At 43.0% G+C, this 26,275-nt stretch overlaps 2 protein-coding genes across 2 annotated transcripts in view; both read right to left on the reverse strand.

Annotated features, from left to right (window-relative positions):
- Positions 1 to 252: 252 nt before the first annotated feature.
- LOC108423814 (NHL repeat-containing protein 3) lies at positions 253 to 12,598 on the reverse strand. The gene is made up of 7 exons (XM_017691402.2): positions 12,424 to 12,598; positions 11,801 to 11,953; positions 11,566 to 11,716; positions 7,412 to 7,615; positions 6,592 to 6,683; positions 4,889 to 5,001; positions 253 to 2,265 (listed from the first exon to the last, which is right to left on the reverse strand). Exons 1-7 carry the CDS (start codon positions 12,514 to 12,516, stop codon positions 2,025 to 2,027), a joined length of 1,047 nt encoding a protein of 348 aa, XP_017546891.1. The 5' UTR covers positions 12,517 to 12,598; the 3' UTR covers positions 253 to 2,024.
- Positions 12,599 to 15,858: 3,260 nt separating this feature from the next.
- ilk (integrin-linked kinase) overlaps positions 15,859 to 26,275 on the reverse strand; it is a 29,275-nt gene continuing 18,858 nt past the window's right edge. Inside the window, exons 3-13 of the mRNA XM_017691403.2 lie at positions 25,189 to 25,354; positions 24,028 to 24,123; positions 23,701 to 23,797; positions 23,511 to 23,594; positions 23,110 to 23,195; positions 22,923 to 23,032; positions 21,866 to 21,993; positions 21,564 to 21,685; positions 19,226 to 19,325; positions 18,565 to 18,695; positions 15,859 to 17,523 (exon numbers count right to left, since the gene is read on the reverse strand). Coding sequence (XP_017546892.1) covers positions 17,374 to 17,523; positions 18,565 to 18,695; positions 19,226 to 19,325; positions 21,564 to 21,685; positions 21,866 to 21,993; positions 22,923 to 23,032; positions 23,110 to 23,195; positions 23,511 to 23,594; positions 23,701 to 23,797; positions 24,028 to 24,123; positions 25,189 to 25,354 — 1,270 coding nt within the window. The 3' untranslated portion in view covers positions 15,859 to 17,373. The remainder of the gene's footprint in view (positions 17,524 to 18,564; positions 18,696 to 19,225; positions 19,326 to 21,563; positions 21,686 to 21,865; positions 21,994 to 22,922; positions 23,033 to 23,109; positions 23,196 to 23,510; positions 23,595 to 23,700; positions 23,798 to 24,027; positions 24,124 to 25,188; positions 25,355 to 26,275) is intronic.

Here is a 26,275-nt window from a genome sequence, read left to right on the forward strand (position 1 = left end):
ATCTGCAAAACGTGTAACCACCCACACAGAACCGCTAAAAACAGTCATGCACAGGTATTATCCTACAGAAGTATGTCACTACAATATTATAACACCATGAGCCATAATAAAAGGCAATGCTGTTATGTTGCTTGATTTAAATATAGGAAAGAAGCTTTAACGTATTTCATTAAAACCTTTTAAAAGCAAGACCTGTGTAAAGATGCTATACTGTGAAGTGCGTGCAGCTGCTTTCCATGACAGACAACCACGGCACCAGGAACATGATTTATTTGATGTTACAGATTTCTGTACATTCTCAACCCAAGATGATTGGCTGACAGAGTTGTGAGTGTAGAAAACAATTATTTAAATAATTTGTCGCCGTCACAACAAAACCTTGCTTCTTCAAATGGTTAACTTGAAGGAGAAAGAACCTTAACTTGTAGTGGGGAAGTTGGAAGAATTGGTCTGTTCGTCATGAAATTATAAGAAAAATCAAAGAGTAACTGGAGTTTTCAACCTACACACAGACGCAATAATCTTACAATACACATATCCCAGCTCCAAAGGATCAGCTTCATAATGTCTTTAAAAGGCAGACAATTAGAAAACGCAACGGCCTCTGTTCAGAGACAAGACTCCAGGCGCCTTTACACACACTTAATAATCCGAGAACTGCAGAAAATTTGATTTGGTCAGAAATCCCAATCAACATGTTACTCAAGTGCATGTAAATCAGCCAATGTGAAACTCCTGGTCTACAGGAGTCAGACAGTCATCGGATTCCTGCTGAGCCAATAAACTCACAGAAGACCTGATTTAAACAACATAAAACTCGAACTACGTGCCGCGGCTGTTTAAAAAAGATTGCGCATCTTTAGCTGCAAATATGAACATACATCATCTAGAAGATGAAGAATATGTAAATCCTTTATTTCGTCTTTGGTTTCAGCGTCGCTTCAGAAGTGTTCGGGTGCGTCTCGCAGCAATGCTGCTCGCTTATTTCCGGTACTGCCGTCTGTTCTCGCGCATGCGCAGACTGACAAATCCCAAAGAAATCAGAGTAAGAGTTTCCATGCACTGAGCCTCGTTATCAGATTCCTCGATATTGTAGTAGAGTGTTCACAAGACCATTTGAATAATCGGATAACTGCAGAAATCAAACTATGATCGGATCATTGAGTGCATGTAAACACACCCACTAACGGTGTACCAATGAAACAATGTAAATACTTCAGAATTTGCGAATAAGCAGCATCCCATCATATCTGCCACGTAATTTAAGGTTGTAATTGCACAGGTTTTCTTTATCTGGGTACATTATGAAAACACTTAGTATCAAACGAACAAATACAAATAAGCACAAAACAAAGAACAAATCTTATCACTGAAGCACGCAAAGATGTACAGTTGCTTCTCTTTTATGAAGTCTCAAAAATAGTAAATGTCCACCGCCACCAGAACTTTCGTACAGGCCAGACTGCGATACTTGAAAGAGCGTAAACACGCGTTAGTAAAAATCAGCATGCACAGCGAGTTCATTAGATTAGAAAACAGAGAAGGCGTCAATATACTTTTACATAAAAAGTACAGTGAATGGCACAATAACATTCGGTTCTTACAACACGAAGTTGACACACGATACATTTTTCAATATTCGACAGCAAATACAATCACAGTGGCATCTGAAATTACTCGCCCAAGAACAGTCCAGAATATATACAGAATTCAGAATAAGTGCATAAAATTTGCCTCCACCTCCTCGCACCAAAAATTCTACCCCAAACCTCCACCAGCGTGGATGGCTTATATTGCAGATACACCATTAAGAGCTCTGATTGCAGTTCAAATTCATAATAAAGTGCACTGTTTGGCTTTTTCACATTACGACGGGATCTGGAAAGTCATCACATTACTCAAGTATGCCTGATCAATTCAACCCAGAAATGTTTTACATGTTTATCCTAAACAATGCTGAGCACCACATTTAACTCGTCTCCTTCAAAACGGCTCACGTTGTTGAACTCTGGCCATCTGTGCTTTCAGATGTTCCCCAGTGTCATGGGTGTGAACCTCTGGGCCTGCTGTGCCCCGATTTCTGCCACAAAAAGTGCTCCGCTCTTCTGATCCAGGTCCACCAGGTGGGGCTTAACGTCGTCGGCTAGCTGAATGGAACTGACCACCTGACACTGCCCGATAATGCCCACAGGTGGAGCCTCCAGGAGGGAGACCTGGTTAGTGTTTAACTGTGCTACTACCAGGTACTTCTGGTCAGGAGTGAGCCTGAGGGAGAGAAAGAACAGAAGTTTGGACGTTTTACACTTTTTACTACAATCCTACTGGACATTATGGTCTTAAGTTAGAATTTAATACATGTTTTGTTTTGCAGTACAGGGTGATTCAAAAAGATTCATCTGATTTCAAAATGGTTTATTTAACTTGTAAATCATTACAGATCAGTGCAGTGAACTGTAAATGGTGTAAATGAGCATAAAGTTTATGATGTAATGTAAAAGGTCTCAGTCTGAACCTCCTCCAGCTGTACAGACGACATCACGCCACAGTCAAACTCATCCCAGACTGGATTGAGCGTGTCGGGCGTCGCTGCTCTCACGGCTCTTTCAGTGGGATTTCAGAGATCATCCAGTGCTGTGGAGCCAACGCCGAACGCTCTGAGCTGCTGGAGCTTCACTGCCCACAAATCACCCTGCACAGTTACAACGGTTTCGCTCTGATTGACGTGGAGACCACAGAACGCTTTCTGCTCAGGGGTCTCATCTCCTCTCAGACTGAAGGGAGCCAGTCAGAAACTCTAAGACCCCCTCTTTCAGCTGGATAGTGATTGGTTCCTAGACGCCTCACAGTTGTAAAAGTATGGCGCTTTGAAATCGGATGAATCTTTCTGAATCACCCTGTATTTTGTAGTGCAGCACTTTATGCCTCAGCCTCATTAGTTTAATAGAGGTCACACAGTTTAATAGAGGTCACAGAGGTCTCATCATCTTTCAATACCCAGCATGTATTATGCAAACACATCACACAATCCTTGTAGCGCTCAACATTTCTTTACCTATACTGACCAACATAGGCCAATAAGTACATCAATGATGCTAGCCAGCATTAGTATCCACCCCAAAGCACAATTTAAGTCCATTTTAAAGATGCTTCACTATACAGATGTTTTCCTAGTCTTTAAACCAGAAAATCTAACTTTAGACACTACTGCGGTACCATTGTAAGGGGCGAGTGCACGTGTACAACACATGTAGCAATATTTGTATTTTTTCATTTTGGCTGGAATGCCCCTTTAAGCTTGTAAATCTTCAACTGCACTCCAGGGCTGTTCTTATCAGCGCAAATACGAGAATGTGTATCTGTAAGTAGATAATGTGAGAATTGTATTACTAATAATAACACTTCATGATTAACCATATGCCAGAAATATATACTGTCTGAACATATACACTATATGGCCAAAAGTATGTGGACAGCTCTCCTAGATATGGTGTTCTATTGTTTTGGCCACACTCATTACCAGTAGCTGTTTAAAACCAAGCACATAACCTTAGACAAGTCTTCACAGACCAACAGTATCAAAAGATGAAGAGCTCGGAGACTTTGAACGTCACATGGTCACAGTATCCCACCTTTGCTGTTATTTCTTGAAATGGATGCCGTGCCAGATCTGCTCTGCTCAAGTGTAAGTGCTATTATTGTGAAATGAAAGCATCCAGGAGCAACAGCAGCTCAACAACGAAACAGTAGGCCATGCAAACTCACACAGTAGGGCTGCACTGTGCCGAAGCCCATAACATCGCCTCTCGTCCGTTGCATCACTCCTTATTGAGTTCCAAACTGCCTTTGTAAGCAACTTCAGCTTCAGCACGTTGTGTGTTGGGAAATAGGTTTCCATGACTGAGCAGCTGGACCCAAGCCTACGATCACTATGTGCAGTGCCAAGTGTCTGCTGGAGCACGTAAAGCACGCCGCCACTGGACTCTGGAGCAGTGGAAACGTATTCTCTGCAGTAATGAATCATACTTCACTATTTGGCAGCCTGATGGGCAAATCTGGTTTGGTAGTTGCCAGGAGAACGCTACCTCCCAGAATGCACAGTACCAACAGTAAAGTTTGGTGGAAAGAGAAGATCCAGAGACCAGGGCCTTTCCTGTTCCAGAATGACTGCGTCCCTGGGCACAAAGCGCGGTCTATAAAAGAGATGGTTTGACAATTCTGTTGCGGAGAAACTGCAGTAGCCTAAACAGAGTCCTGACGTCAACCCTACTGAACCCCTTCTCATCCATCACTGTCTGACCTCACAAATGCTCTTTTGACTGAACAGGCACTAATTCCCATAGACACACTCCAAAATCTTGTGGAAAGCTCTCCCATAAAGCCTCCTCCAAAACAGAGGAGGCTGTTATAACTGCAAAGAGCTTTTGGACGTCCACCAAGGTCATACAGGTGTGACGGTCAGTTCTCCACAGTTTTGGTCATACAGTGTAGTGTAGTTTAAACATTAAATGTGAGAGAGAGTGACTTACTGGGAATAACATTACAGCTATGATGTAATCTGTGATATCACATCCACCAGTGTCCATTGCTTTTATACAGTTTTGTGAAGTACAGAAACAGCAACAGCAAAGGAACCTCTAACAGTAGTCCTACCACAAATGGTGTCCACTGTTGTTACTTAACAACTGGCAGTCAGCGGAACGATACAGGTACGGTGAAGAAAACGTGCTGTTATGAGATGCAACACGGGTGGAATGATTTTCAGCCAATCAGATTGTGTGGCTGGAACGAACCGTTGTATAAAACATGCTGCAGAACACATGTTCAAATAATAAATATTGTCCTACGCGTGTGAAAGAAGTTTGTGATGGTTGTAGCTCTCTCATCTTACCGGACAGAGTAGGGTGCATCCTCTGTGAAGCAGCTTCCCCACGACCCCAGCCAGTCACCTGTCACAGAGTTAAACACCTGGATCCTCTTATTTCCTCTGTCAGCAACCCACACCTGATCGACAAGCACACACCATACATATGCAGTAGTTAGACCTTTTCCAGCGATGTAAATATTTTTCAAGAACACACAGCATCTAATTTTCACGTAAAGGCAGATGAAACAGCTTCTGTAGGTCTGCAAGAAATTTAATATTAGAATATTAGAATAGTCACAGTTATGTCCAAGTCGCCTCTGCTGGTGCCCTCTGCCGTTTGGCTCACCTGATGTGGCAGGACTGATGCCAGCTGACTACCAAGCATGCTGTGATTGGCGGCTGAATGAAGATTAGCCCTTGAAAAAGCGACAGCCATGAAGATGCAGTTGGTTCACCGTGTGTTCACAACAGGATCCATGGTGGTCTCTAGGAAAGCTGTGTTTTTTGCTGCCCTCTTAATGTTATTCACCTGGTTGTTTTCAGAGCTATAGACCAGTCAGACTTACGAACTAGATTTTTGATGTTTGTACTAGTGATTGATTATCTAGTTCATACTTGTGCCATACTGTCCCTGTTCTTCATTACTATACCTTAGTCACAAATATGTAGGGGTGGGTGCCATTTATTTTGATATATATTATTTTCTCCTGTTTAACCTGTTGAGGACGGTAGGCTACCTCCTGCTGTATTTACATTTTATCTGGATTTTATTATGTATTTACTTTTTTTTAATAGTCTATGGATTAGGGAAGGCAGATTCATGGAGGTGGCTTTAGAGATTTTGTTTGTCATTTTGGCGTCAGCCCACCCTGAAGTCAATACCTTTGGGACTGTTTGCCTTTATAAATAATACAACCTATTCACTTGAGTATTAAATCTGTGTGCTGGTCTATTTGTGTTCATGTTGCTAGCTCTTTTCCTCTAGACTAGACTAAATCCTGTGTGGGCAGTAGAAGGGAGCTGTAACTTCTACACTGACTGATAATCGAGTGATTGGCTTAATATGGCATGTGAACGTGAAGAGCTGTAATAATAAAATATTTGGTAGTGACCCGACGCACCGTTTACCAAGAGCGAAATGACACTGTGCTAGCTCACTAGACAAGTTATGTGTGAACAGGGTTCTATGACAAGTCGATGGAAATTTATCCACCTGAAACTGTTTGCAAATTTTAAACTAATTTACCTGTTGTACGTAGTTAACCATCTAATGTATGCAACACTGACAAGACAATCTGCTGAATGTTCTTTTTCAATGTAGCTGATATACGCTGACCAGGCGTAACATTATGACCACCTCCTTGTTTCTACACTCATTGTCCACTTTATCAGCTCCGCTTACTGTATAGCTGCACTCTGTAGGTCTACAGTTACAGACTGTAGTCCATCTGTTTCTCTGATACTCTCTTACCCTGTTCTTCAGTGGTCAGGACCCCCATGGACCCTCACAGAGCAGGTACTATTTGGGTGGTGGATCATTCTCAGCACTGCAGTAACACTGATGTGTTGGTGGTGTGTTAGAGTGTGTTGTGCTGGTACAAGTGGCACAAGTATGGCACTATAAATGAACCGATGCCCTCCTCGGGTTAAACTGAGACATTAATTGCCGACATCAACAATCATGTGGAGTAATTCAGCTCTAATTTTTTGATGTATTTCAGACTTACCCTCTGGTAGTTATCCACAGCCACACTGTGGGGGATGTAGAACTGTGACAGCCCCTGGCCTTTCTCCCCGTGCATCCACAGCATCTGCAGGTCTGCACAAACACAGCGCACTCACAGACTGCACATATAGTACAAACCTTAGCATGAAGGATTGCTCTTACACATTTTTACTTTATTAAAAAAATTGCACATTAGGACTGTCAGTTCATTGATAAATCAATTGCTCTATCAGAAAAGGGATCAATAGGTCCCTTCTTGACAGTTTGCATGATTATTATGCACATTTGGAATTGAACTGACCTCTTATATAGGAAACAGAGTCTGATTTTACACGTGTCACAAAGCATTTATATATTTATATATATATATATATATATATATATATATATATATATATATATATATATATATATATATATATATATATATATATATATATACACACACACACACACACACACACACACACACACACACATACATACATACATACATACATACATACACACACACACACACACACTTTTTTAACAAAGTTTAGTTCATATTTGCGCCAGATTAAGGAAATTCTTCTACCCTCTAGTCCTTTTGTTGCGCTGAATTTGGAAAGCCCTTTCTGATGGTCAGAGGGTTTCACACACATTGGCCTCTTTTAAAACCTAAAGCCTTTTTTTTTTATTATTATTCTTTTTTATTATCTTTTTCAAAGTACTTTGTAATCTGTTGTAATCATTTCTGGAATACTGTGGTCTGTCTTTAATCCTTCATTGTGTATATCTTTTTTCAGAAATGCACGTTTGAGTGAGAAACAGAAAAGCACCTTTGGACAGTTTGAGCAGGCGGTTGTTCATTCCTCCGTCCCCGTCCACGATGTAAATCTCTCCGGTGGCATCGTGGACGAAAATCTCGGCAGGCTGATCGAACTGCAGCGGAGTGAGAGAAGAGCCGGCCTTTCCTGCTGTTCCCAGCACCTGCAGCAGCTTCCCCGAGGGAGAGTATTGCTTTATAGTATGACCATACGGCCCTGAAGCCACAAAGAAACACAGCATTACTCCTTACAGACGGCAAACAAAGACAGATCGTCGCCCTCTTAGTCTATAGACAAAGTGCACTGCAACAGAACAAGCACAGAGCCTATAATCAGTGATAGTGATGCACATTAAGACAGAGTTCTGTCCTTCTGTAATGATAAAATTAACTTTTAGACATTTTAAACTCTGCTTTATAGGTTTTATTACTGTTTGTAGGTCATGAGTGCATTATTGATATGTATTAGAGAGACCAAATAGCCAAACAGATTGTAAACAAAAGCTGTAGGTAATGTGCAGCATACGACCAACTTAAACGACTCGCCCCCGCACTCCAGGATGAGGCTTCCAGGACACAGCCAGACCCACGTCCGTGACATAATGCATCCAAAAATGCCTCAGTTATTTCAAGAGAAGGTACCCACTGACGTAACCCTCTGATATGCTCTGAACAATTTAATATCCTGGGATTAATTTATGCAGACGCAAATGAAATGAAATAATCTGTCCTGCTGCTGCACTCAGTGCAATGCTGAAATCCCAGCTTTCTCTGCTGGCGTTCAGGTTAGTTTGCTTGTTAACTTACTGCATAGATAACGTGGTTAAAAGTGTGACTTCATAACGTTCGTCTCAACCAAACAATCTGTGCAGCATCGGCTTTTTAAGCTCGCATGTGGAGTCTGTTTATTATTCAAATGAAACGAGCTCATATTACCAGATATGAACGTAATGAAAATGACTGACCTTACAGCAAAATGTAGGAAACCACAAAGATTTAAAAGAATTAAGAATAGAATTAACAACCATGTCACTGTGTTTGCGCACTGTGAAATTAGACCTCTGCATTTAACCCATCCGTGCAGTGAAACACCCACATACATGCACACTGGTGAAGACACACACACACACACACACACACACACACACAAGGAGACAGAGAGCACACTGGGCAGCCCTATCCACAGCGCCCGGAAGCAATTGGGGGTTAGGTGCCTTGCTTAAGGGCTCTTCAGCCAAGGAGATAGAACCGGCAACCTTCCGGTCACAGGGCTGGTTCCCTAACCTCCAGCCCACGACTGTCCCCCCAATGTGTATTATGTTTAACGTAACCCTCCTTTCTGTCATGTAATCTTTCAAAACTCTTATTCAAATATATCCACACATGCTGCTGATCTGAAAAGAGGCTGGCAATGGCTGGTAAGCAGTGATTGGAGGGCTGAGGATCTTGAGTTCGGGCTGATTGGCTCAGCCCATTGTGGATAGTCTAGTTGCAGCCCTGCATTGTAGTATGGCTGACTGCTTTTGCCATATACCAGATCCAGTAATGTATACTATAAGGAGTAGCATGCAGTATAATAGTACAATATACTAGTGTGGTATGTAGTATAATAGCATACCATTTTGAATGCACCCTGTGGCAAAGAAATAGAGAGTAAATACACACACACACACACACGTTTCCCCCTCTAAAGCAGATTTAGTACCAATTTAGTGCATTACTTTAAAGAACATCAGTAAAAGTGTGAACAAGTTTGTAACATTTTCTGAATTTCCATTTATTTTCATGCCTGAAATCTGTGTCTAAATCTCATAGTATCCCAGGCTTTCCTGTGCCAGAACCTTAATGAACATGTGGTGTGATTAAGACTGCATATTCACTCACATCATCCCATCGACAGCAAAAAAAACACAAACATAAAAACAAACAAACAAACAAAAAACTGTTATTACCATGAACATGTTTCAAAACAAATGTCATTGTTTTCTGGGTCCAGAAAAGCACAGCACTGCCCAGGTCTTCTACTCAGTCTGAGAGGTCAAATCATGAGATTAAAGGGATTAAACAGATGGAGGCTAAAAAAAAGGCAGCTAAAAATGTAAATGAGTTGTTTCATAATTCCATATATGGACTAAGGTCTAAGTGAGGACTAACAGTGCTACTGAGGACTAACAGTGCTCATATCATCAAATCTTGGTCATGGAGGGCCAGCGTCAAGCCCGATCTGGTAACAGCCCCACTAAAAAACGCTTAAAGCTTCAGCACCAAGAGATTCTGGACAGGTTCACGCTCCCAACTTTGTGGGAACAGTTTGGGGACGGCCCCTTCCTGTTCCAACATGACTGCCTACCAGTGCACAAAGCAGGTCCATAAAGACGTGGATGAGCGAGTTTGGTGTGGAAGAACTTGACTGGCCTGCACAGAGTCCTGACCTCAACCCCATAGAACACCTTTGGGATGAATTAGAGCGGAGAATGTGAGCCAGGCCTTCTCGTCCAACATCAGTGACCTCACAAACGTGCTTCTGGAAGAACGGTCAAAAATTCCCATAAACACTCCTAACCCTTGTGGAAAGCCTTCCCAGAAGAGTTGAAGCTGTTATAGCTGCAAAGGGTGGGCCGACATCATATTAAATCCTATGGATTAAGAATGGGATGTCACTCGAGTTCATATGCGTGTGAAGCCAGACGACCGAATACTTTTGGTAATATAATGCATGTTGGTAATATAGTGCATATTACTGTGACTGATGTGGTGGTACACAGAAGCCTGGGGGACCTGGGTAACTTCGGGGAAGAAGTCACAGGATAATATTCCACCCACACTTAACTTTCTCTAACAAATGATGGGGTCAACGTTAATCGCAGTTCCTGAACAGCTAATGTAGAATCCAATCTGAAATTTAATCTAGATCACTGCATTATTGAGATTTACTTCTCTGGAAAGATTTTGGTCAGCTGATCTAATTTTTTCTCATCGGAAAATAATCAGCTGTACTTTTATATTAGGTGGTAAAAGAAAATTTGTTTATTTGTTTATTAAAATATATGATTATGGGGAGCTGTGTACATTCAGCTTTGAAAGGATTTTTTCCTGCTTTAAGTGAAAATGTCAAGTTAGAAAAGTCCTGCCAGGCACAGGGCAATAGTAATAATAACAATAATAATAACAATAATAAATGAATATACATACCTTTCTGTAATTCATATAATCATAACTATTCAATTAACAACACTGACATTTCAAATGTTTCTATTTGTCATTAGCTTATTAAAATAAAGAGGGGTCATTAAAACAAATGCATCTGGGCAGTCGTGGGCTGGAGGTTAGTGAACCAGCCTCAGGACCAGAAGGTCGCCGGTTCGATCCCCAGAGCCGACAGCGCATGACTGAGGTGTCCTTGAGCAAGACGCCTAACCCCCAGCTGCTCCCTGGGCGCTGCGGATTGGGCTGCCCACCGCTCAGGGCAAGTGTGCTCACTGCCCCCTAGTGTGTGTGTGCTCACTAGTGTGTATGTGGTGTTTCACGGATGGGTTAAATGCGGAGGTGGAATTTCCCCATTGTGGGACTAATAAGGGTCACTCAATCTCAATTTCATTAATAATAAGAAATGATTTAACATATAAAAACATTCATCCTGTGAACTTTAAAAACAAAACTGTCTGCAGTTCCAGCTGTGTGTAGGTTTATAAATCATCACCCTGACAACGGGCTAAAATCATGCACAGATTTGTTTTAGCTTTATAATAAAAGGACATTCGTTGTACTTAAAGCAGCACATTCCCTCGGTTTCCTCCACTATCAAGATCTCTTCTACCTCGGCTACAGCCTGCACTTTGAGACTTGCCTAGTGCTTCTTAATCCTGCTCCTAGTGACCCGCAGCACTGCACACTTCCAACTACTCCTTCAGTCAACACAACTGAACCAGACCACCAGCTGATTATGAACCCCTTCATGAATCAGGTGGGTTGGGGTAGAGAATAATGAAGCTATGCAGTGCTGATGGTTGCCTGAAGAATAATAACAAAAAAAAAATCAATCATTTGAGAAAACAAGGAAAACTCACATTTTCACACCTGCTGTATGATTAATATAATCAACCCAGCTTCTGAAATATGAAAATTGTGAAGATGATGATGACGCTCCAAGGAGCCGAATGGACTCACCGTTGCCCACGTCAGTGATCCACACAGTGGGATCACTCGAGGCGTTGGCTACGAAGATGCCGTGCGGCATTTCCAGCGTGCTGGTGTTCCAGGCTTGCAGGAATTCTCCATCCGTGCTGAACATCAGCACTTTGGGGACGTTCTCGCCTCTCTGCACAAACACAGCGCACAGGAACGGGTCACATTTCAGCCGCACGTCCGCGACTAAGCGGGTGGAAACGGGTTCAAAGCTCACCTGGGCCACGTACACCACGCCAGCGACGTGACTGACCGCCACCCCGAACACCTGTCCGGTGAAGTACTCTGGAAACTTGGGCCAGGAGACGTCCAGCTTGTACAGCGCTCTCCCCACGACGTGGAAGTCTTTCTTACGCTCTGACGCCGCGGTCTACTCAAAAACATGACAGGACACAGGACGAGGCTTAAGCTGACATTCCGCTCCACCTTAAACGGTGCGGCAGTCGGCGTTCTGGCGCTTTGGGGCACTTCTGCACCTTTTAAGGTGGAACGGAACGTTCGGATAAGACGGCGGCTTAAATAGAGAGGAAACCAGCTACGTCGTCGTCAAGGAGACGGAGCCAGCTTAGCTAGCAGCTAACAACACAGCTAAGACGCTTCACTGCCCGCTGCATTATAGACAGGACGACCACTAAACGGTAGAACCTAACACGGCTTAATATGTTGGACACCCCATTAAATATTAATTTAGATATTTCAAAACTGTTTTGACGCAGAAATGAGCTCTGAGGCTGAAAGATAACGTTCAGGTCCGTACGAGCGGGCTAACCTGGCTAAAAGGGATCCGCTCGTTAGTAACGGACGCAGCGATTATAATACAGGGGAAAAAAAGCGACTTACGTGGAAATTCAAGGTGGTGTACATGACGAACATTACGAGGAAGATGACAGCCATGGTTACAGTGATGAAACACAAATGGCTCTTCCTTCTCATTTGGAGAAAACGTGCACGGTGTTCGCGGGGCGAGTTGACCTCCTGAGCTGAACAGCCCGACTGCTCCCGTCACATGACTGAAATGCTGCAGGGTAGTGGTGCGGAGTCGGTTCCGAAAGAGTCGATTCCTCGACTCCAGCACGTCTGGGAGTCAGAGCCGACTCTTTGTCCGATTCTTTTCTGAGAGTCGAAATGCTTGGAGTCGACTCTTCGACTCTTAATTGGCTCAAGGGGCGTTCTAACCCACTGTGGCTTCTGTTACAGTATAAGTGGCTCATCAGCAGCGGTGGACGAAGTACACAGACCATGTACTGGAGTTAAAGTAGAGACACCCAAGGTGAAATATCCCTCCAGTAAAAGTAGAAGTTCCTCCCTTTAGACCTCCACTTGAGTAAAAGTACTAAAGTATTTCCCTTCAAATGTACTTAAGTATAAAGTAAAAGTACTAAAAGAGTAATTCTGGCTCTGATGTCCTGTTATCATTTTTATAACCAGACTGGCTTCATGAACTCATTTCAGGTGAAAGTCCTCCAGCGTCTCTCTTGGTAAACCAGTCTTTTAATAGAACGTCATTAATTAGTGACGCTGACGTCTATTAAAATGATCAGAAGCACAAAACACTGAAGGTAAACAGTTTCCATCAGGGAGAACCGAGTGGCTCTGAAATCACTTTTTACACACAAGCAAAGTTTCAGTTTCAGACATTTTTAAGAAAAGTTGTGACAATGTTGTGGGCACCAAAACAGTACGTTGTCACAGCGTAACTGTGCTTGCAGGGCCTCTAGGAATAAAACCTGATGGTTTTGCTTCCTAATGGGAATTGGCTTGATGGTTGCCATCAGAGGCCATTAGGACACAATCAAATGCATGTGGAATCAGTCCCACCCGATTAAACGGTCAAACACTTGATTAAAAGATCAAAATACTTTACACTGTGATATCAACCCATCAGGAAAACACAGAATACCATTAGCCACTTCTGAAAACCATCAGGAACCAACAGACACTTTTAATGGGTTCTATGATTTTACATTAAATGTAACTCTCTAGCCGTGTTATGGATGAAAAATGGATTAAGCGATGAAATTACTAAGCAGCAGCAGCAAAAGTTGCTGTGCCGTTGGGCTACTTCTACCATAGACCACTGAACACACACACTAGGGGGCAATGAGCACACTGTGATTGCCCGAAACGGTGGGCAGCCCTATATACAACGCCTGGGGGGCAATTGGGGAAATACTGTTTAAATAATCACACAGCGCATGTAAATGAACAGCAATGCGGTCGGTTAACCAATAACAGTAGATAATTTATCAGCAAGATACAGTAGATAATGGACACAAGGTTATCCATAGTTTTTGAAACACGAAGTTGATGAAGTACGTGAACGTTACAACAAACACTGTATTACCAAAAGTGTTTGGTCATCTGACTTCACATGCATATGTGACATCCCGTTCTCAATCCATAGGATTTAATATGATGTCGGCCCACCCTTTGCAGCTATAACAGCTTCAACTCTTCTGGGAGGCTTTCCACAAGGGTTAGGAGTGTTTATGGGAATTTTTGACCGTTCTTCCAGAAGCGCATTTGTGAGGTCACTGATGTTGGACGAGAAGGCCTGGCTCACAGTCTCCGCTTTAATTCATCCCAAAGGTGTTCTATGGGGTTGAGGTCAGGACTCTGTGCAGGCCAGTCAAGTTCTTCCACACCAAACTCGCTCATCCACGTCTTTATGGACCTGCTTTGTGCACTGGTGGGCAGTCACGTTGGAACAGGTAGGGGCCGTCCCCAAACTGTTCCCACAAAGTTGGGAGCGTGAAACTGTCCAGAATCTCTTGGTGCTGAAGCTTTAAGAGCTCCTTTCACTGGAACTAAGGGGCCGAGCCCAACTCCTGAAAAACACCCCCACACCATAATCCCCCCTCCACCAAACTTTACACTCGGCACAATGCAGTCAGACAAGTACCGTCTCCTGGCAACCACCAAACCCAGAATCATCCATGGGATTTCCAGATGGAGAAGCGTGATTGGTCACTCCAGAGAACTCGTCTCCACTGCTCTAGAGTCCAGTGGCGGCGCTTTACACCACTGCATTCCACGCTTTGCATTGCGCTTGATGATGTAAGGCTTGGATGCAGCTGATCGGCCATGGAAACCCATTCCATGAAGCTCTCTATGCTGTTCTTGAGCTGATCTGAAGGCCACATGGAGTTTGGAGGTCTGTAGTGATGGACGCAGAAAGTCAGTGACCTCTGCTCACTATGCCCCTCAGCATCCGCTGACCGCTCTGTCATTTTACGTGGCCGACCACTTCGTGGCTGAGTTGCTGTCGTTCCCAATCGCTTCCACTTTATAATCCCAGACAGTTGACTGTGGAATATTTAGTAGTGAGGAAATTTCACGACTGGACTTGTTGCACAGGTGGCGTCCGATCACGGCACCACGCTGGATTTCACTGAGCTCCTGAGAGCGACCCATTCTTTCACTAATGTCTGTAGAAGCAGTCTGCAGGCCTAGGGGCTCGGCTTTATACACCTGTGGCCACGGAAGTGATCGGAACTTTTGGAAATACAGTGTATTTTATTTACCCTGTGGTGCGTTTTGTCTTTACATGGAATGCAAAATCAGCATTTCGAATGACTGGTTTTGATTTTGGAATGACCCCGAGAGGGAGTGTGTTCATGAAATAACACCACAGCTGTGATTTGGTCGCCGTACATCATCACAGCCGTGATGTTATTCGTAATAACACATGACCTCAAGCGTTCTGTTGCTGTAATACAACAGTTAAATAAAGCAATAAATGAATAAACGGGCCGTGAACGCGGCGTTTAATGTTTTAATGTTCAGTTCCTTCACCAAATTATAGCTCCTTAACGAGCAGCTTGTTGCTACGTCAGAGTAACGAGCTCCGCCCACTCGCTGCTCAGTCTGCTGTAAGCCATAAAGCTGCTGCAATATCAAGTTTAGCTTTAGTTGTCTGCTACAGCTGTGAAAGTCGTTGCTTAGCAACGGCGTCTCAGCGGAGTGACAGCGTTTGTGAAAAACCTGTGATGTTTATGGCGAAATAAGAGCAGTTAGGACGCCTTTCAACCAATCAGCTCGCTCTATAATGTAGCATATAGTCAGAAGTGGACCTCATGGGAGTAAATTAAAAGACAAATGCATGGAGGTGGGGTGTGGGCCTTTAAATTGCTGGACGACCATGAATAATTTCCGTTTTTTCCTTTTTTGTCCCGCCATCCACCTTTTGAATGAGCACACACACTTACAGCCAACAATACTACTACATAGGATATAATCCGAATTCACTCTCCCGATGAACCAAACACAGTGGGCTAAGCAAGGCCAAAACACTTTATTTGTTCTTGTCTTCCTTTAGTAAACTTCTGTTAACATGAATAAAATATAAACAGCCCAAATCTCCAAAATAACAAACAAAAGGCCACAGATTTAATTAAAGGTATTGGAGGAGGGGGAAAACAGAAAAGGGGAGCTTAAGTTAAAAGATACAAGTCTTTTTCCTCCATGACAGCTGTTTTAACCTAGAGAGTTAAAAAATAAAGTCATTATTCTTGTAATAGATGCATTTAAAACATTTTTGCGTGGGATGTTTATCTTCTTTTCTTCTCTCTGGCTCTTTTTATATACTGACAAGCTGACCGTGGATGACAGTAAAAGCGGAAAAGGAGAAGCTAGGTCGTAGATGTAGTGTGTGCAGAAAGATACAGCAGCATGGGTTCTCGGATCTCCCCCCACGCTAAAAACATACAATATACGAATACAGTATAAAATGGTATAGGGCATTACATTTCAGCACGCAACGTGGACAATGCGGATTAGGTGATGGTCGAGTTAGTGAAAGAGGAAACAGCAGGGCGAAAATCATGCGCTGATAACAGGTTCAGAGCGCCGTTTCTTTGCAGCAGGAAAATGCCTCTTTCCTCCCTGCCTAGGCCACAGGCTTGAAACGACAGGAAATCCCACCATTAAAATAAGTGAAGGCATACAGTAACGAATGCTACAACGACGCTGACTTTAGTATGAACTCGTTTTGCATGGTAAGGCATAAAACTGGCAATAACTATTGCATTCTGCAAATCTTTCAGCATATGTAAAAGTTAAATTAAGGGGAAAAAAAACAAACAAACAACAACAACAACAAAAAAAAAAAAACATTTGGGCCTGGCAGGAGAAACCTGCTGAACGGAATAAGGCTGGTGTGATAGCTTAGATCAGTGATTTAATATTCATTGCATTTGCGTGTAGTTAATACAGAAAACAGTCCCTTTATGGCAGAAGGGTAGAAACAGACAATGTAACGCACGGGTTGGAGCATGCACAGGCAATAAGGCCCTATGGTGGCCTATATGGTTATGGTGGCCTATATGATGATGAGTGATGAAATTGAGGGACTAGTGGTTAGTTAAAATTTTGGATGCTACAGTACATTCACTGCGTCACGTCTTCATCAGCAGCACGCACTGATTTAATGGCTGTGTAGAGGCATTGAAATAAATGGGGCTAGCTCCATAATCCCCGTTACAGAGAGAAAACAAGCAGACACACGCACAGACACTCGCAATCATCCACTGACGGCATACCAAAGCACGTTTTGAGAGAGAGGTCAGGAGGAGAACGCTTAAACAGTCCGACGATGCGGAAAGTATAAATCGCGTTTTCATTGCTGAAAGGTTACAGTGGCACAGAGCACTTTGGTGAATGGCGAGTTTAAGGCAATACTGGTGAGCTCAGTATTCGAGGAGGGTGGGGTGGTGGAAGGAGAGGGGGTTAGATGAGCAGGGGAGGTGTGCATATGTTGGGGGTGGGTGGTGGTTTCTCAGGCAGGGTCGTTCATTTGTCTTGCATCTTCTCCAGGATGGGCACGATCATGTCGAATTTGGGCCTCTTGGCCGGATCCTCGTTCATGCAGATTCTCATGAGTTTGCAGATGTGGGGCGAGATGCCAGGAGGGATGGTGGGACGCAGACCCTCTAGTGCCACCTAGAGAGAGAGAGAGAGAGAGAGAGAGAGAGAGAGAGAGAGAGAGAGAGAGAGAGAGAGAGAGAGAGAGAGAGAGAGAGAGAGAGAGAGAGAGAGAGGAGTATATGAAATCATACATTTAAGGAGAAGTTCCACTGATTTTCTTTTATATTTCTGCATAATTAGGTGTCTATGGTATAAACAGTCATCAAAACAAGTCTGTGGTTTGAGGTGAAAAGTTTCAACCTGCCAAGTCAGAATTGTTCACAGCAGTGGTGATAGGAACCCGACGTCTGAAGTGCTTAGTGCGTCTAAAAGCTACCTCACAGCAAGTAATTATATGAAATGGTTATGAATATGCTGTCTGATGCCAGAGACATTGTTTTATATGTTTTAAATATTTTTAGCCATATTTACAGCTGTTTTATCATTATCAACATCACACCTAAAAAGTCCGCAGACACATGTGAGGGCTGTATCTGCACTGTAGACGTTGCGACCTTTGGTTCCCATCACCACCAAATGTAAAGAAAACTATGAACCATTTCACATCAGCCTCACTTTGTTAACATCTCAATGATTTCTGTATAAATCAACTTCAAAAGGGCAGTGAAATTTCCCGTTAGTTAAATTGCTGCCATTGCTGTTACTCTTTTCGGTTGTTACTGTATGGATGATTTTCACTCGTCACTTTATGGTCATGGTTATAGTCACTGTTATAGATACTCTGTGAATTGTTATTCATATGCAGTTCTGTACATTCACACTTGCACAGATATTTTACATTTACATTACCTTTTTTGTATATTTTTGCATTTCTAGTTTGTTTGTCTTCACTTCTGCATACACTGTGTTGTACAGTTGTAGAGAGTACAAGACCCACCGCAAGCATTTTGAGGTACAGATGTCTAATCGACACATGACAAACTTTGAATTGGCTTCACTTGAGAAGAGGATAAGAAAAACAAACTAACTTTGCATTGATAAGGCTGAGAACATTTGTAAGCGCTCGCAAGTAAGACAAATGTAAGCAAACACAAACAGTCTGAAACGTCATCTTACCTTCATGCCAATCTCCATGTTGGAGAGGTCAGCAAAAGGAACCTCTCTAGTGACCAGCTCCCAGAGCAACACAGCAAAGCTCCACATGTCTGCAGAACGTCTGTTTATCTCCTCTGGCTTCTTCTGCAAGGCTGAAAGAACGAATGCGAGAGAGAGTGAGACAGAGAAAGCGAGGGCGAGAAAGAGAGCGAGAGAAAGATAGAGTGTAAGAGAGCGCGACAGAGAGAGAGGAAGAGAGAGGGGAAGAGAGAGAAAGAAAGAGTGTGAGAGAGAAAGAAAGAGTGTGAGAGAGAGAGAGAGAGAGAGAGAGAGAGAGAGAGAGAGAGAGAGAGAGAGAGAGAGAGAGAGAGAGAGAGAGAGAGAGAGAGAGAGAGAGAGAGAGAGAGAGAGAGAAAACTTGGGGTTTATATTTTTAACAGTTAACTCCTTGTGAATAAGAGAAATAAACAGGATATTCTATATATATATAAAAACACACACACACGGGAGGAACGATGTGCTTCCCAGTGGGAGTATGAGAATGTCATAAGCATTTTGTGGGAACAGATACAAAAATCACATGTTCAGATGAGGAAAGCACACGGTCCATGGTACAGATTCAGGAGATCCTGACAGCTGCTCAATTCTAAGTGGAACAAGTAAGAGAGATAAGGGGCAGCACCTTCAGGGGCCATCCATGCTGGAGAATACATCCTGCCAGGACACTGGAAGGAGAACTTCACGTCCGCCATGCTTATCCTGGCCGTCATGTCTTCATCAATCTGTTTTGAGTGCAAACAGGAAATTAAACAATATTTCGCACGGGGATGCAAGCAGTGAAAGGGTCCAACGTTAGACACTATCTGAGTGACGTACGGAGTGCATGGTGAGAGTTCTTTGTAATAGTCTGACATGTTTCAGCTTCTCAGAGTCAGCATGTTTCAACAGTTTCCTGCCGACTTCAGCAGTCAAATATGTGGGACCGTTAAGAGTACGGAATGATTGACAGGACCGTGCGGTATAGAGAGACGGACTTTTATTCGGAGTGTCTGATAATCTGGAAAGACACTCATTATGTATGTGCCCTGACACAGGAGCACTGATTGTCCCGTATGAGGCATAACCCTATCAAACCCAACACATCGTCAGAGACACATTCAGAGAAAATCTGCCTTCAAACTATTTGGAGCACCGTGTTGCCTTTATTGGTGGGCGTGTGCTGTGGTAAGTTTCTAAGTGTGTTCACACATTCAAAACAGCATTCAAACCGCTAAGGGCTTATTCTGCATTTATTTAATTAGAGGAGCAAATAAAAGAAGACTGACGTGTAGAGTTGCACCAATACAGGCACCAGCCACGTTAGGCCATTCGCAATACAGTTTGGCTGACTGAAGACGGTGGGTATTCCCGTAAATAATCTGTTAATCAGAAGAATAACTGTATCGGATCACATTCCCAATTGGAAATTTTAAGTACGTTCTGCCCATATTCATTCGCGTCAGTGAAAGTTTGTGACGTTGAACATGACGGAGCAGAAACTGGTCTGCAGAGGAGACGAAGTTTATGCTGATCTTTAAAAGACGGGCGTCCAGCTTACGTGTTTCAGAACACGACGTCTTCCTCTTGCCGCTTCTTTAACAAGCACACGTGAAGTATATTTTTTGGGAGCCATAATTAAACAAAAATAAAATAAAGTAAATAAAGCAATTGAAAACACAAGCGCGCCACCTAAAATCCCGTGTCACTGACTGGACTCGCATGATGCTTGCGGTCATGGCAACATATACACTAAATGGTTCTCTACCCATATGCGTCATTTTGGAACTGATTACTTGTAATGAGCATGTAAATATAGATTTTCCATCAGATTGTTGTTGAGTGTGAGCATAACAGCTCAGTCTTTATCTGTAATCAGAATGTATTCAATTGGACAGTGTAGAAAAGAGGTGAAGAAGAGGGTGCAGGCAGGATGGAGTGGGTGGAGAGGGTGGTGTCAGGGCTGATGTGTGACAGAAGGATAGCAGCAAGAGTGAAAGGGAAGGTTTACAAGACAGTAGTGGTCCTGCTATGATGTTTGGTTTGGAGACTGTGTGGCTCTGTCTAAAAGACAGGAGGCTGAGCTGGAGGTGGCGGAGATGAAGATGCTGAGATTTTCGTTGGGAGTGACAAGGATGGACAAGATTAGAAATGAGCAGATCAGAGGGACGGTGAAGGTGGAGCAGTTTGGAGATAAAGCCAGAGAGGCCAGGTTGAGATGGTTTGGACATGTGTTGAGGAGGAATAGTGGATGTATTGGGCAAGGAATGTTGGAGATGGAGCTGCCAGGTAGAAGGAGAAGAGGTAGACCTCAGAGAAGGTTTATGGATGTAGTGAAGGTGGACATGGAGATGGTTGGTGTGAAAGTAGAGGAGGCAGTGGTTAGGGCAAGATGGAGGCAGATGATCTGCTGTGGCGACCCCTAAAGGGAGCAGCCGAAAGACGAAGAAGGAGGAATGTATTCAATCGGATTGGGAAAAAAACCTCAGCATGTAAACACAGCCAGTGTAACCGTATTGGCGCAAAATCTAAAACGCCAGTTTTACGATGGGAGGCAACAATAATGAGTGATATACCAGTTAAACTTCTTCATAAGGTATTAGTTTTACAGATAGGCTACAATTAAGGCAGATAACGAAATATACAAGCAGCACAAAACATGCTAACAAGCGGAGTCAGGCTTCTTTCAGTAGTGACTCAGCTCCCACTGTGTAGGGAGTTACAGATCTGAGCTATTGTTAGTCCAGGTTGTTGTCAAGCGAGCGAACGTAATAGACATTAGGAAGGAACAGCAGGTCTCTTGGCCTAACAATATTCTTTAGCCTTGGTTTAGCCTTTTGCATAACAGCCCAGCAGAAAGCCTAGTGTGTCCAATGGCCCTGCCTGCAGTGCGCCTCCGTCTGTGAGCACCGTGGTCCAGTGTTTACTACAGCAGCTGCTACTGCTACTATAAACAAACAAATAAAAGAAATATATGCCCATACCATGACACTCTTGCTGTTGAGATAGTGGCGTGGGATCATGGGCTCTAGAGTGTGCAGGAAGGCCATACCACGCGCAATATCAAGCGCAAACTTCACCGCCTGCATCTGATCCACCACAAAGTCTACAGAATGGGAATAGTAAATTAGGAGACTTAAGTTGTATTACAATATTAATATAAATCAGTGAAACAGCAAAAAAGGGACATTCAAATGAAACACAATGTTTTTTTTCTTTAAAAAAAAAACAAAAAACAAAACACAACAAAACAACACACTCTGTGTGCGCACACTGCATTACTCACTAGTGCCCTCATGCAGCACGTTGTAAAGAGAGCCGTAGGGCATCCAGTGTGTGATGATGATGGGGTGGGGAGCAGGGGGCGCCTGACAAGCCCCCAACATGGGCAACACGTTAGGGTGGGAAAAGATTCTACAGCAGGGTGAGACACACACATATGTAGACAATATATGACGCAAATATGACAATGTGCAGACAAATATTTAAGGGCAAATTTCACTGACACAAATGAAGCTTATCCTAGACAACAACTGTGATTTTCTAGTTGATCTTCTAGAAAAATCTGCCCAGAACACAAGACGCCACAGAGTACCGACAAGACAAATGGCTGAAAATGTACAACAGAACACCATGGAAAGTAGGTTTGAGCTGATTGACAACGGTCTCATCAAATCACTGATAGTTTCCATCTATCGTGACGGTCATTCAAGTGCCAATGGATCCAAGATACACAAAAGTAATACAATTTGTTTCTCAATCTGTTTCGTTTTAATGAATTTCCTTTAAATGCATGTTATTCCACGTCCCGAATAAAATGCTTGTTAAACTGCTATAGCCGATAGCTGTGCAGTGGCCTTCCGCAAACAGAACAGCTTCCTTAATGAAACATGACCTGGGGCCTAAAAGGTTTTTACGCTGCATTTACATCAGATATTAAAAACAAGAAAGACACCTACAGTTAGAGTTTTCCACATGTTTAAGCTTTAGCCATTTTATTACTACCATTTAAGGCCTGTAAACATTACATTATAGCAAAACAATATATAAACATATATCGCTGCTGTCTGAAGAAAACCTCGCATCTCCAAAATGATAACTTTACAGAAGGAAAAAAACTTTCATTTTTACCGCAAGTCAATTGAACTAGACTGACTCCTCCCCCCCCCCCCCCCCCCACGTCATTTACCAAAAAACGGCTTTTTAAATTTTTTTTTTTTTTTTTTTTACTAACCCGCTTTCGAAACCAAACCTGTGTTCTACCTTTATTTGCTATTGAATATCCAAAAGTCCACATCATATCTAATTACCCAGCACAGATCTACTGGAAATTCTGTGTGTACCTTAGTTTGGGATACTCCTCGTTAAAGTCCCGGCTCTTTCTGGTGGTCCAGTCCCGAATATGGAACACTTTCACCACAATCTCAGTGCCTTGCCAACGGCCCTTCCACAACTATCACCACACAGAGAATAACGCGTGTCAAGAGAAACTCAATTTTATTGATTACAAGTAAGAAGATCTGAGCTCACCTCTCCAGAGTGGTTCTCATTGATCTTGGCCATAAATGAGAGCTGCTTGTAGTCTATGCCAGCGTGTTTATTTAGTGTGCCGTTGCCTGCGGTCATGAAGCCAAGAGTACACAGAAATATTAAAGAAGGACCACAGTCTCAACCAGCCATGTCCAGCAGGGTCGATTCTGCGCCTCAACTCCACAGAGATTAGTGTTTTCCCCTCGTCTAACACTAAATTTAATTCACTTGCTAATTAGCTGAAGAGTCAGAGCACTGAAGTATGTACTGCTGCGGCCTGTGAGAACAAGTGTGTGACACGGGGTCTAAGCTATGGCATGTAATACTGTGGTGCACTTTGAAGTACATAAAAGGAAGTCCTGTGTTTCTCACAGGCACAGACTGTGAGTGGTGGCGCTTACGTGGTCGTGTTCGGGTTGTGCCCTTCCAGAATGTGTCCTTGAAGGGGACTTTGGTCAGACTCTGTCCCTGCTTCTCAGCCATTTCTGAACAAAGCAACACAATCATGTGACGAACACATTGCAAAGCCAGCGGAACACTTACTACATCCTTGATCCTTGATGTCTTACAAGGCGCTTTTAAATTGCTCACCTTTCAGACGGTCACGCAGGTGTGGCTTGGCTTTGTCCATTGGAGTTTCGCCATATTTGTTGCAGATGCTCACCTGAGCACCATTACTGACCAGATCCTGGAGGGAGGAGAGAGACAGAAGAACAGAAAGGTGGGGAAGTTATTTTACGGTCAAAACCCTTGGGAGAAAATAGTGAAAGGCATGCAATGTATTATATGAATAAAGCATGCTGGTTTTACTGTTATTCATTATGAAATGTACATTATTAACAGACCTTCCCAATGACAAGCGTGTGTCTACGGCTTGTAGTTCTAAACCGTGTCCAGCAGAGGGGGCAGAAGACTCACCTCAGCCACCAGGTCGTGGCCCCAGAAGCAGGCATAGTGGAGTGGGGTGTTGCCATGCTCGTTAGCTGCATTGGTGTCTGCTTTGCACTGGATCAGCTGCAGAAGATGATGACGACATAATATATGTTTGACCACACACACACACACACACACACACACACACACACACACACACACACACACACTTTAGAGGCATACAGTTGCATGAAAAAGTTTGAACACCCCCTTTAAAATGCTACAGGGAACGAACTTAAACTTGTCTTTTTGTGCAAATTTTACTGCACATTTTTTTTGGCTAAAATCAGACTGATGTCACATACAGATCACTTTTAAAATATAGTGTGAACAGCCAAACAAAAAAAATCGGATTTGGGAAGAAAACCTGCTGTGTAAACGTAGCAGAACTTTATTTGAGTCATATTATTTAAATACGAAATTAAATATTTATATTACAGTTTGGCCAATTAAGAACAAATAAATGTTGGTTATATTTCAAGCTTGGCTACTAAAAAGTCCTGGACATGTGCCAGAAATTCAGGACATAAGCATTAATTGTGCATTTCAATGAGTGAAGTGTGTACTCTGCAGAAGACTAATACTTATTTCCAGCAATTCAAATTTTTTAGGAAATCTATGAAAATGTCATTTGACCGGGGGCGCACAAATATTTGCTTAGCAGTGCTAATCAAAATGTGAATCACCTCGGGTATTAAATACGGTCTGTCTGCAAAACGGTGTGCAGTAAACTAAACATAAAAAAACGAGTTTGTGATCATATGAAATTTTATATGGTACATAGTCAGTAGATACATACATATGGTTTACTGATCCTTGAGAGAAAATGAATCAGTTATAATCAAAAAAAAAAAAAAAAAAGTGTTTCAAGCTTATTAACAGCAGAAATAGCAAACAGTCAGCTTGCAGGTGTAAGTCTGAGTACGAGTGTGTGTGTGTGTGTGTGTGTGTGTTAAGGGAGGGGCTGTTTCTGAGAACAGTACTGGTGGTTGTGGTTGGCCAATAGATGCATGTCTGTGCGTTTATCAGTTTTTTCTTGTTCATACGTCACCTAGGATACAACAGGCTACCAGATACAGGTGTGTGTGTGTGTGTGTGTGTGTGTGTGTGTGTGTGTGTGTGTGTGTGTGCGCAGCCTTTTCTCACCTTGCCCAGAATTTCACGGTGCCCATGGCTGGCAGCCAGGTGGAGCGGGGTGTCATCTCCGCGGTTCATCACGTTGATGCGGGCACCTCTCATGATGAGCATGTCCACCACTCCGGAGCGACCCTCGCGGCACGCCCAGTGCAGCGGACTGAAGCCGTGATCATCGCTGAAACACGCAGAGAGAGATGCCTGGCAGTTAGAAAACCTCTAAAAGAAAACTAGAAAACTAAACTTTAGAAAACTAAAAAGAACAGAAAACGGACACGTTCTAAAAACCCCACACACAACCGACCACAATCTCGATGCAACTCTCAGTGCGGCCTGTTTTTTTTTTCCCTTTTTCTAAACTTCCTTTTTCAAAAGTCCCAAACGGAAGCAATGGTTTGACAAAAACTTTGGTCACTCACACTTTGTGTGTTCAGTACGTTATCTAGGCCTGTCACCACAGTGCTGAGCTAATGTCATTTGTCTAATACTAGAAGACATCACGATGACTGCTAGTACAGCCATGATGTAGTAGATCATTTTGATTCAGGAAGGCACCAATACACAATATAATAAAACATAATATAATAAACTAAATAACAATGCCAGTACCTGAACACGATTCTCTGCGTATTAAAACAATTTACACTACATCTGACACATGAAGCACAATAAGCGCGATAAGCATGAGCACAAGTGTGCTTATACAGTAAATAATGCTTACACCAACACATTGCATGCATTTTATTTCAGACCGAGGCTTCTTGTTCTGTTGTTTTCAATGCAAGAGTGGCGTTTTGCACAGCTGTCTTCTGTGCAGAGTGCTGCAGTTAAGAACAGTCACAGTCTCTTATCAGCTATGCTGTCGTGGTTATATAGACACAGAGAGATGCGCAGCCAGAAGCAGTACTCAAAAAGCAATGTGATCTGCATAAAGGCTGCGTTCACATTAGTGGCACAAATCCAATTTTTCCCCCAAATGTGACTCAGATCTGATGTTTTCAGGGCTGTGTGGACACAAATCTGATCTTCTCAAATCCGACCACTGAGTCTCTTACATAGGCGGTCCTAGATCGGATGCGCATCCGATTTGTGGCCATGT

Source organism: Pygocentrus nattereri, chromosome 18 (assembly GCF_015220715.1).
Source record: "Pygocentrus nattereri isolate fPygNat1 chromosome 18, fPygNat1.pri, whole genome shotgun sequence".
Lineage (NCBI taxonomy): Eukaryota > Metazoa > Chordata > Actinopteri > Characiformes > Serrasalmidae > Pygocentrus > Pygocentrus nattereri.